Below are 13,471 nucleotides of genomic sequence, written 5' to 3'. Positions count from 1 at the left end.
ATCCTATGGGGCACATAGCGACACCAGTCACTTCCTCACAATAGATAGATAAATATATAGAGATAAAAAGACAGACAGGGCAATAGAGTAATAAATAAGAATTCTCTGATTTTTTTTTCACTAGCATAAGGAAGCTTAGCCATCCCCCTCTAAGTCATAGAAAGTTGTCCAGAGACGGCCCTAACTTATTAAGACGCATATAGAGGAGTTTATTCCAGTGGCTTTTTATAAATACCGTATAAATCCCACATAGTGCAGAGTGTCTATCATAGATTATGCCACCCCACAACATAATCACAGCAATAGGCCCTACGTGCCATTCACTCGTGTTAGCCCCTTTAATGCATTGCCCACATGTTCTCCAAATAGAGACCAGAGGCTGGAATAGAGCAATGGGGTCTGGAATGGGGTTTAAGTTCTTCAACAGTGAGTCCAGTTTTTATCTTGGACGTTTGCTCTTTCGTCTTGTTTCCCATCAAGCACATCTGGGACATCAATGACAGCAATTGCAAAGGGAGCTGCCAGCAGAGGGTCTTGATGATTTCCTCGAGTGCTGCCTGCTTATGATTGCTCAGCATCATACAGGGATAAGAAGTGCAAGTTATTGATAATATCCAATTGGACTTAACAAAGATTTACTCATTAGGTGACAAATACTTGGATTGCTAATATCTCCACAACGGAAAGGCACATTATAAAATATATACATATTTTATTCCGCTATGCAGCCGCTATTACATTGTGTGTCCAGCCTTAGGTGAAAAATGTTGGTAGAAAGTCTACTTTAAATACAACAATAAAAATATTTGTATTACACTTTTCTCATAATGAGGTCAAAGTGCAGATGATTGTATAAGAGTCAGGAAAAAGCATTAATAATTATATGTATAAAATATGTATAAACTATTATATCCGGATGTTTCAATAACAACTAAATAAATGATCTAAAAAACAATTATTCCGTAGTTTATAATAAATTGCACTTACCAGAAGTGTCTGATGGATTGGGGCGGAGAAGTGTGTGTATATATACAGTATATACAGCAGCAATGCTGGTTATGGGCAGAAGATCCGCTGCACTCACTGACCAAAGAGAAGGGATCCTGGTGGAGAAGAAAGGAAGGTAATGATATTGATCTATCTATCTATCTATCTATCTATCTATCTATCTATCTATCTATCTATCTATCTATTATTTATCTATTATCTATTATCTATCTATCATCTATCTATCTATTATCTGTCTATCATTTATCTATCTATCTATTATCTGTCTATTATCTATCTTTTATTATAATTTTCTTACAGACCAGCAGTTTATTATAGATAAACATAAACCATATAGGGCAACATTAGTATAAAGGTGCCACAGAGACCAATACCCATGTAAATGTCTCAAAGGTGCACCTACGGGACACTCCTAGGCATAATATAAAACATGAGAAAAATGGAGTACAGTCCAAGAGTAATCAAAAAATGTAAATTTATTAAAGTAGTTAACACAACATATAAATAGACTAGGATCAGGTAATCAAAATACAGACAGTTACCGGTATGTCCTGACTACAGATGTTATGATTATTCATGGGTAAAAGGTGCTATGCCATTAAACAAGACACCACACCTTGAGAAAGAGGCGAAACGCACGTCGATGGCAGCGTGGACACGTGTCCTGAGTTAGCGCCATCATGGGTAAGCACGGATTAAAGCGTATAACCCTGTCTTGTTTAATGGCATAGCGCGCAGTTTATTACAGCCATTAGGATACTTGTATCACTACTATATATTTTTTGTTTGGATTTAAGGGTTATTTTTCGCTGCACTTGAGCACCTTTTACCCATGAATAATAATAACATCTGTAGTCAGGACATAACTGTCTGTATTTTGATTACCTGATCCTAGTCTATTTATATGTATTGTTTACTACTTTAATAAATTTACATTCTTTGATTACTCTTGGACTGTACTCCAGCAGTTTATTATAATAGTAATTTGCTCCTTATGGAATTTTATTTTTTATAGGGAATCTGTCAGCACAATTCTCCCAACCCCCAATCTGTGTATATGGTCGTGTTCTGTCTTTTCAGTATGGTCACAGAGGAACACGACCATATAACCGGTTGGGGAGAGGATTGTGCTGACAGATTCCCATGAGGCATCTCCAGAAGATATTGCCCTGGTTTGGGTGTTATGTCTCGTGTGATGAGTGATAATAATAAATCTATAAGACGTCATTCCACAGCAGATAATGGTGTCTTTATCAGCGGTGGGATCCAACTTTTTTAATAACTGGTTCCTATCTAAGCTGTCCCCAGCACCAATATTTTTGGATCCTGGTCCCATGAACTATAACTATACAGCGTGCAGCTCATCTTACTCCAGCCGGCTTTATATAAATCCCCCATAGTGTAAGCTGGAGACCCGTGTGATTACAGGAGCCTCCGATGTGGTTATTGTCCCCCTGTTAGCGATCAGTAATGTGTGTAGAGAGTGTATTCCATTACTTACCAGCCGCCGTCATCTGCCGTTTCCAGCGCTGCTCCAGTCTACTGCGGCTCCACTCCACTTCTCTGTGGCCGGAGGTCACCTTTCAGTATTAATATATGAGACGCAGAACGAGGCAAAGAAAGCTGGAAACGGCAAAAGATGGTGACTGGTCAGTAATGTAATACACTCGCTACACACATTACTGATTACTAACAGGGGACAGTGAGGAAACAATGGCTGGAGAGCTCCTTTACCACAGGAATCCTACTGATACGGTGATTACATGGTCTGTTGTATTATTATCACTGTAGGTGAATCCTCAGAATGGACGATGCTGCTGATGATGAACATTATTATTATTATAATTATGATAATCTGACCACATCTAATACAACTCAGGACTACAACAACCGGTAAGTTTATGTTCCTAATTCTGTATTTCTCATGAGACATCAGTGCAGACTCCATTCTCATCTATATCCGAGCCTCCGCCCCGATTACATCACATATTCATGGGGATAAATCAGCTCTACCTGCAGCGATAATTCCTACCATAATGATGGAAACTCTGGAGAACCCATCAAGCCCCTCTGCCCTCAGTGTCGCCCATCAGGGGTCAGTGCTGTCTGTGGGGCAGAGGATTCGTTTCTGCGCTGTGCCTCCTGTATAATAACAGATGTGACCAGAGCCGGACATAGAGAACCGAACTGCAATCATTTATTAGTGACAGCAATAAACCCCCAAAACCGCAGAGCCGGATGTAAGTGTTGTATATACATGATAGGAGGCTGAGTGCTGTATATACATGAGAGGAGGCTGAGTGCAGTATATACATGATAGGAGGCTGAGTGCTGTATATACATGATAGGAGGCTGAGTGCTGTATATACATGAGAGGAGGCCGAGTGCTGTATATACATGATAGGAGGCTGAGTGCTGTATATACATGATAGGAGGCTGAGTGCTGTATATACATGAGAGGAGGCTGAGTGCAGTATATACATGATAGGAGGCTGAGTGCTGTATAAACATGATAGGAGGCTGAGTGCGGTATAAACATGATAGGAGGCTGAGTGCTGTATAAACATGATAGGAGGCTGAGTCCTGTATATGTGTCGCACGCCTGGGCAGTGGGGTACACGGTATCAGGTCCGGTCGCACTTAAAAGGGATGTCTCGGTTTCTTTGACCCGATCCTTGGCCCTGGGCACTCAATTAAAAGGGAAAAGTCTTAAAAGGGATTTTGAATAAAGTTTATGTCGTGACGCCACCTGTGGTTCTTGGTCAGAAGGGGACCAACGCTGCTTAAAGGGGTTCCTCTGGGGCATGTTGCTGCAGCAGAGATGGTGACGCTTCCCAAAGATGAAGCGGGGTCCACAGGGCTCCCAAGGTGTCTGGCAAAGATGGTGGGTTGCCGGTAAATAACAGAGGACAGAGGGTTGCAGTCTTTACCTGGTTTACTGAAGTGGTAGCAGACCACAGTCGAGGGTACCAGCAACAGGTGTAGATGGAGTCCAGGCAGCCTGAAGACAGGTGGAAACCCCCTTGGCAAGTCAGGTTGGGAGCCTTCCACTTTGCGCTGACTATTAGTCCTTTGCTGTCTGAAGTGTCCTAACAAGGTCCTCATTCTTTCCTGTCCTGGGACAGTACCTGTATGGTAGGCAACTTGAGCCGTTCCTTCTGGTATCTCTGCACGGTGACTCCAGGCTCTAGAATGCTGCTGTACCACAGATATAGTACGGGCAATTTACGCATAGTCATATGCCCTCCGGATCTGTCGTGCGACTTATAGTCTCCCATGGCCTCAGGCTCCCGGTGCCTGGTTTCTGTGCTCTGGCTCTGAGTGTGCCCGGTCGCAGTTCCCCTCTGAGCCCCTTTCTCTTCCACTGTGCTCCTTTCCTGTCTCTGTGCACTCTCAACTAGTCTCACTCTTCCTCCAGACCAGGATGTATGTAGGGAAGCTGCCCTAAAATCAGGTTTTGAGCTCCCCCTCCTGGCCTGGAGTCAGAATGTGTTGAATGCAAGATTACCTGCCATAGGGGATCCCTCCTGCCTCTAGGCATGGCACTACACTCCCTGAGAGGAGGGCAGCATCACTGTGGTACCAGAACTCCTGGGGTGCCACATCCCCCCCCCCGTTAAATCCAGTACTCCCGGACTGCGAAAAGGAAACATAACATTCAGGTTAGGAATGTTCAAAACATTTTGAAATACATTTAAACAGGTACATACATTTTTTTTTGTTCCCGTAAGGGAGGCACTTTTGGCTTAAACGTTGCAAACATATTTTATAAATATAGTACAACTGGTCTTATACCAGGGTGTCCTTGTTCATAAATAACAGTACTGATGCGAGGGACCCATCATAAACCCCTAACGTAGGGATTGGGCGGGCTACAAGGCTTATATTCAGACCCGGTGTTTGGCCCCCCCAGACTGTTTTATCTTCAGGTCTGTGAAGAAACAAGGCCCTACCCACGCCGGCAAAGTGGGTAGAACCAGGGTGCACCTTGGTGGTGCCAACTATGTACAGTGACAGTTTTTGGGCAATTCACTGTCCATTACCCTATTGTCCATTTTAAACCTCAATAAGCATAAGCAAACATTTTTACACAGGTAACACCGATTATTGTCAGTTCACTAGTCTCTGTAACAGGCTGCGATCTGACCTCTGGTGCTATGAGTACACCTACGCAGTTGCCTGGTCTAACATGTCTGCTGCTGCTGTTGTGAACCCACTAGTGTCTGTGCTAATTGTAGGCCTGCATTGTATTGGCACACTAGGCAAACGTCTGCTACTTCTTAGATTCACCATGGGTATGACAGATTCACCGATAGCAGAGGGTGGATTCTCTTGTTCCACTGCTGGTGTGACGTCTGCTGCTTGAGCCCTCTGGTTTAGGATCTCTTCTGCTTCAGGATGGTTCTGAGTCACGTCTTCTAGTGGAAGAGAAGAAAGGAAATTTCCAGCACATTCATCCAGTGTAAGTAAAATATCCAAAATTTATTAGAACATTTTTAAAAAAAGTTTTAAAAGAAGAGAGAGAGAGGCCCTCTCTGCCTGATGCGTTTCTGGTGCACCACGGCGCCCTTAGTCATAGGAGCTCCTATGACTAAGGGCGCCGTGGTGCGCCAGAAACGCGTCAGGCAGAGAGGGCCTCTTTCTCTTCTGTTAAAACTTTTTTTAAAACTGTTCTAATACATTTTGGATATTTTACTTACACTGGATGGATGTGCTGGAAATTCCCTTTCTTCTCTTCCACTTCAGCTGAAATCACCAGCAGGTACAGCACCCACCAGCTACATTTAATTGCAACGGCTCACAGATGTATGTCTCGGCATGTCAAGCTCCAACCTTTCCTTCTCCCCCCTGCTTTCTTCACTTCTTCTAGTATTTCAAACTGGGGAAAAGTCAAGACAGGTATCACTATAGCTTGATGTACTTGAGTACAAGACTGGGGAAAATCTCCAAGAAAGGTATGGATTTTGTTTTCCTCTTCTATCGTGGGTTGAGTAGTACTTGGATCTCTTTCTTTGTCTCTCAGTTTGTCAGGGCATACTTTCAGATGATCCCTTGATACCGCAGTCGACATTTCTCCTCCATCTTTACTTATGAGGCACACTTTAGCGTTGTCAAAGTTGGATGGTAAGATGGTATAAGGGTCTGCTTCCCACTGGTCATCAAGTTTATGCATTCTCCTTTTTCGTTTTAGCACTTGTTCACCTGGTGACAAGGAAATTGCAGGGGCATGATGGTTATAGTTTCTCTCTTGCTTTTGTCTTGCCTGGGACAAGCTTCTTTCCACACACTCTTGTACTTGGCAGTATTTTTGTTGTCGTTCAGTATCCCAATCTGCATCTGGTGAGGTTGTTTCTGGGGTTAGGACTCCCATATCAAGATCAACAGGTAATTTGCTAGATCTTCCTCTCATCAGGTAGGCTGGAATGCAGTTCATGGAATTCACTGGGATGTGATTGTACAGATCTACCAAGTCTGGCAATTTCTCTGGCCACAGGTTTCTTTCCTCCAAACACAAGGTTTTCAGTAAATCGATTACCACCTGATTCATCTTCTCACACATGCCATTTGTTTGTGGGTGGTACAGTGTTGTTCTTATTTTCTTGCAGAACTCTTGGAACACTTCTGCTTTAAAGGCTGGTCCTTGGTCGGTGAGTAACTTCTCAGGGTAACCGTGTGGTCGACAGAAGTGCTGTTGGAAGGCTTTGGCTGCCGTCTTTGCTGTCTGGTCCGTAACAGGCACGACTACCAGGAATCTGGAGTAATGGTTCACAATGGTCAAAGCATAGACATAGCCTGACCGGCTTGGAGTTAGCTTCACGTGGTCTAAGGCCACCAGTTCAAGTGGCTGTTTGGTGACTATGGGCTGTAGGGGAGCCCTCTGACTGTCACGGTCCTTCAGCGCAGGTTGCATGGGCCACACTCTCGGCACCATTTTTTGATGGCTTTTCTCATGCCAATCCAGTAGAACCTTCCGCAAAGTAGGATCTCTAACTTCTTCCATTCTAAGTGTCCTGCTCCATCATGATACACTTCCAAGACCATTGGCACATCTTGTCTCGGGACCACCACCTGCCAGACCAGCTCGTGAGTGTGTGGGTCGATAGTCCTCCTACACAGCTTACTGTCGTAAACAAACAATTTGCCCTTCTCCTTCCACAGCTGTTCAGTCTCTTGTGGAGCATCTGGATCAGGGTGTGAATCAGGTTGCGTCAGCAGCTCTTTTACCAGACAGACTGTGGGGTCACTATCCTGCATCTCTGCCCATCCATGGTGGGGCAATGGGTTCAGCGTGGCTTCTCGCTTGTCAATACACTTGTTCCTCACATAATGGGAGTACTGATTCTCCCTGGGCGATGGAAGGCTGGTAGCTCAATGTAATACTTATAGGGGATAATTCAGGAGACTTTTTGTGTGGAACAAGACAACAGGACACAGTTTTATAAGTGGTAAAGTTTATATTATAACACGGTAATTCAAGCAGGTGCAGAGAGAAACTCAAGTCCACAACACTTGGTGCAAATAATAAAAGCAGCTTAGCAGTCAATAGGAAACTTCAGAGGTAGATGCAAACAAACAGAAAGTCTATGAAGCACAGTTATACTTGAGGAAACTTGACACGAATAGATCCTTGACTTAGTCCAGACACAGATAGATATGCTATTAGGCAGTTCAAATCATATCTTAGCTCAACCAGGGAGGCCTGGTTAATAGTCTCAGGTTTTGCAGAGCAGAAACAGCTTACATGTCCAGCAAATGCAGATGGAAGTAACACGAGCAGCAGATGGAGGATTACTGAACACTGGTGTATGCAGCAGGAACTCAGAGCAGAGTGGCAGGATCTCCAACACAGGTTCACAGGAGCAGGTGCAGGTGCAAGGCCAGGGAGTAATCAGGAGCTGGATGCAAAGCAGAATAATCTAGCACAGACTGAAGGCTGGGGTGGAGTTTTATAGCAGGAAGACAAGTGCACATGAGACCAAAGACGCCATGTTGCAAAAGGGCAGTAATGCACAAAAAGTAAAAAAATGTTCAGAGTCCTGACACTCAACCTCTTCAAGCACTTTCGGAACTTCTCCCACATCTGGTAAATTGGGCATCCTGGACAAAGCATCGGCATTTGCGTTCTTGTGCCCTGCACGGTACTTGATGGTGAATTCATAGTTGGACAACGGGCCATCCACGGCTGCTCCAAGGCACCTTGTTTTGCCATCTCCAGGTGAGTCATCGGGTTGTTGTCCGTGAAAACTGTGAATCTCGCTGAGACCAGGTAGTGCTTGAACCGCTCTGTTACCACCCTGATGTCAGGACTCTGAACATTTTTTATTACCTTTTGTGCATTACTGCCCTTTTCCAAGATGGCGTCTTTGGTCTCATATGCACTGTGTCTTCCTGCTATAAAACTCCACCCCAGCCTTCAGTCTGTGCTAGAGTATTCTGCCTTGCAACCAGCTCCTGACCTCTGGTGACTCTCTGGCTATATACCTGCTCCTGTGAACCTGTGTGGTGATCCTGCTACTCTGCTCTGAGTTCCTGCTGCATACACCAGTTCCAGTAATCCTCCTTCTTCTGCTGCTCATGTTTACTTCCATCTGCATTTGCTGGACATGTAAGCTGTTGCTGCTCTGCAAGAACCTGAGACTATTATCCAGGCCTCCCTGGTTGAGCTAAGATATTATTTGAACTGCCTTATAAGCATATCTATCTGTGTTTTGGTCTAAGCAAGGACTTATTCGTGTCAAGTATCCTCAAGAATAATTGTGCTTCATAGACTTTCTGCGTGATTGCATTTTCCTCTGAAGTTTCTTATAGACTGCTAAGCTGCATTTAATATTTACACCAAGTGTTGTGGACTTGAGTTTCTCTCTGCACCTGTTTGATTCACCGTGAGATAATATAGACTTCACCGCTTATAAAACTGTGTCCTGTAGTAGTCTTGTTCCACGCAAAAAGTCTCCTGAGTTATCCCCTATAATTATTACAGGATACTCTAGCCTAAAAAAAAAAGGAGACTGCTGGAACAATGACTGCAGAAAGCAGACTAGAGCGGGTGTTTTCCATAATTAGATCACTGCAGAAAGATGTGGAAGGTCTGCAAAAGAAGTTTGGAAGCTTTGAACACAATCAACATGTGTTTGGACAGACTTTGCAGGACTTAAGCACCCGCATGGCAGCCCAGGAAAACAAACTTGCTGGCATAGAGTCCCAGTATGGACGGGCTTTTCAGGACATAAGCACGCAAATAGCTGCACAAGCAACTTTTCCCTCTGGGCAACCGCCACCAACTAGCCCACCTAAGTTGCCCCATTCAGATTTAATGGTGATCGCGACAAATTTAGGTGGCTTTGTGAATCAATGTATGCTATATTTTGATGTGCATGCTGACCATTTTCCTAATGATAGATCCAAAGTATTGTGTGTAATAATGCATAATGCTGCTGACTGCACGAGCGCTCGCCTGGGCGAATCCGATGATTGAGTCTCGTGACCCACGGTTAAATAACTTGGATGATTTCTTGGCCGCTATGGCATTAATGTTTGATGATCCTAATCGCCGTGCAACCGCTGAATCTGCTTTATTGTCTTTACGCCAGGCAAAACATTCTGTTATTGAGTATGCTACTGAATTCAGGAGATTAGCAGTAGATACCAATTGGGACAGTTATGCACAATTGCCTATTTTTAAAAGGGGTCTGTCTAGTATTGTAAAAGATGAACTAGCTCGCTCTGAGTCACCACAAGTGCTAGAAACATTTATACAGCATTGTGTGCGCATTGACATTTGCCTTACTGAGCGTAGGCAGAAGTTTGCTGCATATAACCGTATTTCTAACTTTTCCCTTCCTTCCAAAGAGCCTGCAGGTAAAACATCTCGGGAGGTGGAGGAGGTGCCCATGCAAATTGATTCCGTTCAGAGGCGCGAGATCAATGAGCGCCGGTAGCATCGCCTTCTTGAAAGTCTATGTTTCTACTGCGGCCAGTCTGACCACTTCTTGATCAATTGTCCTAAGTGTCCTAGACGGCCTAACAAGGTGCTAGCAGCAGTAGGGGAGTATGACAACTGTGATGATGAATCTGACATCTCTGAATGTAGCCTGCCTTTAAACGCTGTATTCCATTCACTTTCTATGACTTCATCCCCCAAGGAGCTTAAGGAAAAGAACTCTCACTGTTCTCTCCCTATTAAGATCCTGTGTTCAGGACAGTGGATTTCCAGTGCAGCTATGATTGACTCTGGTGCAGGTGGCAATTTCATGGATATCGCATTTGCCAAGGAACATGGTATTGAAATTCAGCAAAGAGCCTCTCCAATTACCATGGAAACAGTGGATGTGTCACTCACCTTTAATCTCTGGGCCTGTGGATCAGGAGACTGTACCCCTTGAAAATTTGTTGGAGCCTAATCATCAGGAGCAACTTTCTTTCTTGCTAATTTCTTCTCCTCATTTTCCTGTGATTTTAGGCATTCCTTGGTTGCGTTCTCAGAACCCAATTATCAACTGGGAGACCAAGGAGATTATCTTTCCAACAAGGAGCAACTCAGTGTTAACAGAAGCTGTCCCTGAGTCCACGGCTACGGAAGCACATGTACAGGTATTTTCTTTACCTCCAGCATATAAAGAGTTCTCTGACATCTGTGACAAGAAGAATGCAGATCAGCTTCCTCCACACAGGCATTATGACTGTCCCATTGAGCTGCTTCCTGGGACAGCTATTCCTTTTGGTAACGTATACCCTTTGGCGGCACCTGAGCTTCAAGCCTTAAAGGAGTATATTGATGAAAATCTGGCCAAAGGCTTCATACGTCCTTCTTCCTCACCAGCAGGGGCACCTATCTTTTTTGTAAAGAAGAAGGATGGGACTCTGAGACCCTGTGTTGACTATCGGGAGCACAATAAGGTAACCGTATGAAACCGTTACCCTTTGCCTCTGATTCCCGAATTACTGGAAAGAGTCCGCCATGCTAAGGTGTTCTCCAAACTGGATCTTCATGGGGCTTATAATTTGGTGCGTATTCATCCAGGGGATGAGTGGAAGACAGCATTCAGATGCCGGTATGGACACTTTGAATCTCTTGTGATGCACTTCGGGCTTTGTAACGCCTCTGCTACGTTTCAGCACCTAGCTAATGACTTTTTCAGAGATTTGTTGGACCAGTTTGTAGTGATCTATTTGGACGATATACTAATCTTTTCTGACTCTCTACAGGAATATGAAGAACATGTCAAAACTGTTTTAAGACGTCTGAAAGAGAACCATCTGTATATTAAGCCGGAGAAATGCGAGTTCCATCGTGCTGAGTGTTATGAGCTGGTGGTTTAGGAGAAACATGGGAAGTGCTCTGGAGGAGGTGGTACCTGTACTGACCGCAGTTCCTGAGCTTATCACAACACTAGAAGTAGCCGTGGGAAGTTCCTGTCACTCCCTAGACACCTCGTCACAGCCTGAGAACTAACTACCCCTAAAGATAGAAACAGGAAAGCTATCTTGCCTCAGAGAAAATCCCCAAAGAATAGGACAGCCCCCCACAAATATTGACTGTGAGTGAAGAGGGAAATGACATACGCAGAATGAAACCAGGATGTAGCAAAGGAGGCCAGTCTAGCTAGATAAAAAGAAAAGGACAGAATACTGTGCGGTCAGTATTAAAAACTAGAAAAATCCACCACAGAGTTTACAAAAATCTCCACACCTGACTAAAAGGTGTGGAGGGTAAATCTGCTTCCCAGATCTTCCAGCTTAACTGAATAAATCCATACTGACAAGCTGGACTAGAAAAAACATAGAAAGTGCAGAAAGATTAAGTCCACAACAAGTGGACTGCAAAAGAACAAAGCAAGGACTTATCTTTGCTGAACTGGTCAGAATATCAGGAAATCCAAGCAGAGATGTGAATCCAACCAGGAACCATTGACAACTGGCACAGGCTGAAGGATGGAACCAGGCTAAATAGCCGAGCCAGAAAGACAATCAGTGGAAGCAGCTGCTGACTACTAAATCCAAGGAGCAGCAGTACCACTTAAAACCACCGGAGGGAGCCCAAGAGCAGAACTCACAAAAGTGCCACTTACAACCACCGGAGGGAGCCCAAGAGCGGAATTCACAACAGCTGAGATACAGTTCTTAGGTTATATCATCTTTCCCCAGGGGCTGAATATGGAATCTGGTAAGATTCAGGCTATCCTTGACTGGCCGGTACCCAAGAACGTTAAGGAGGTCCAACGTTTTATTGGTTTTGCAAATTTCTACAGATGCTTCATTCGAAATTTTTCTGATATTGTCCGTCCCATTACTTCCTTGACAAAGAAGGAAAAGCCCTTTAAGTGGTCATCACAGGCTCAAGAAGCTTTTGATCGGCTTAAGATCTGTTTCACATCAGCACCGCTGTTGATACACCCAGATCCAACATTTTCTTTCATTGTGGAGGTGGACGCTTCTGATAATGCTTTGGGGGCTATTCTCTCCCAAAGAACTGGAGAGAAGGGTCTGCTACATCCTTGTGCTTTCTTTTCTTGTAGACTAACCTCAGCAGAGAAGAATTACGACGTGGGAGACAAGGAATTGCTGGCTATTATTGCGGCTTTCAAAGAATGTAGGCATCATCTGCAAGGAGCTGCACAACAGATCATAGTGCTAGATGTTTTTCTCCTCGTCAGGCTCGTTGGAACTTATTTGTAAATCAATTTAACTTTGTTATCTCATACCGTCCAGGTTCTCGTAATGGGAAGGCTGATGCTTTATCCCGAATCCATGCTGCAGATTCCGTACCTGGAGCCCTGTCCAAGACTATTCTATCTGATGCCAATTTCATCGGAGTTATCCACGATCAGGACTTGTGGAAGGAGTGCAGGAAGGCCTATGACGGTGATGTATTTCTGGCCAACCCACCTGTGGATATTAATCTTGTCTTTAAGGGTGGCATGTGGTTCAGAGATCGACGTATCTACGTCCCTGAGGTCGTCCATCTGCAGATCCTCAAGTTGGTACATGACTCCAAGTTGGCTTGTCACAGGGGGGTACAGAAGACACAAGAGTTCCTGAGCCGATTCTTCTGGTGGCCAACTTGCCTGAAGGATACCAAGGACTATGTTGTCTCTTGCGAGGTATGTGCTCATTACAAGACTCCTCATGTTGCACCTACGGGTCTTCTACAAGCATTACCTGTTCCATCCCGCCCTTGGGGGTCTATATCAATGGACTTTATTGTGGAGCTGCCTACATCGGGGGGCATGAATACAATCATGGTGGTAGTTGATCGCCTGACTAGAGCTGCTCATTTTGTTCCGTGCACCGGCCTCCCCTCAGCTAAAGATACAGTGAACTTGGTTATACAGAATGTCTTTCGGTTGCATGGGGTTCCGGATGAGATCATCTCTGACCGTGGAGTGCAGTTCACTTCAAGATTCTGGAAGTGGTTTTGCTCTGCACTCAATATTAATGTCTGTCTCTCTTCCGCTTACCATCC

General features: G+C 44.4%; 1 protein-coding gene across 1 annotated transcript in view; it reads left to right on the top strand.

Annotated features, from left to right (window-relative positions):
• Positions 1-2,812: 2,812 nt before the first annotated feature.
• LOC143768195 (C3a anaphylatoxin chemotactic receptor-like) overlaps positions 2,813-13,471 on the top strand; it is a 66,550-nt gene continuing 55,891 nt past the window's right edge. Inside the window, exon 1 of the mRNA XM_077256886.1 lies at positions 2,813-2,901. Coding sequence (XP_077113001.1) covers positions 2,813-2,901 — 89 coding nt within the window. The remainder of the gene's footprint in view (positions 2,902-13,471) is intronic.

This window comes from Ranitomeya variabilis, chromosome 4, assembly GCF_051348905.1.
Source record: "Ranitomeya variabilis isolate aRanVar5 chromosome 4, aRanVar5.hap1, whole genome shotgun sequence".
Classification (NCBI taxonomy): domain Eukaryota; kingdom Metazoa; phylum Chordata; class Amphibia; order Anura; family Dendrobatidae; genus Ranitomeya; species Ranitomeya variabilis.
The sequence above is the reverse complement of the archived record's forward strand: the minus strand, read 5'-3'. Positions and strand labels throughout refer to the sequence as shown.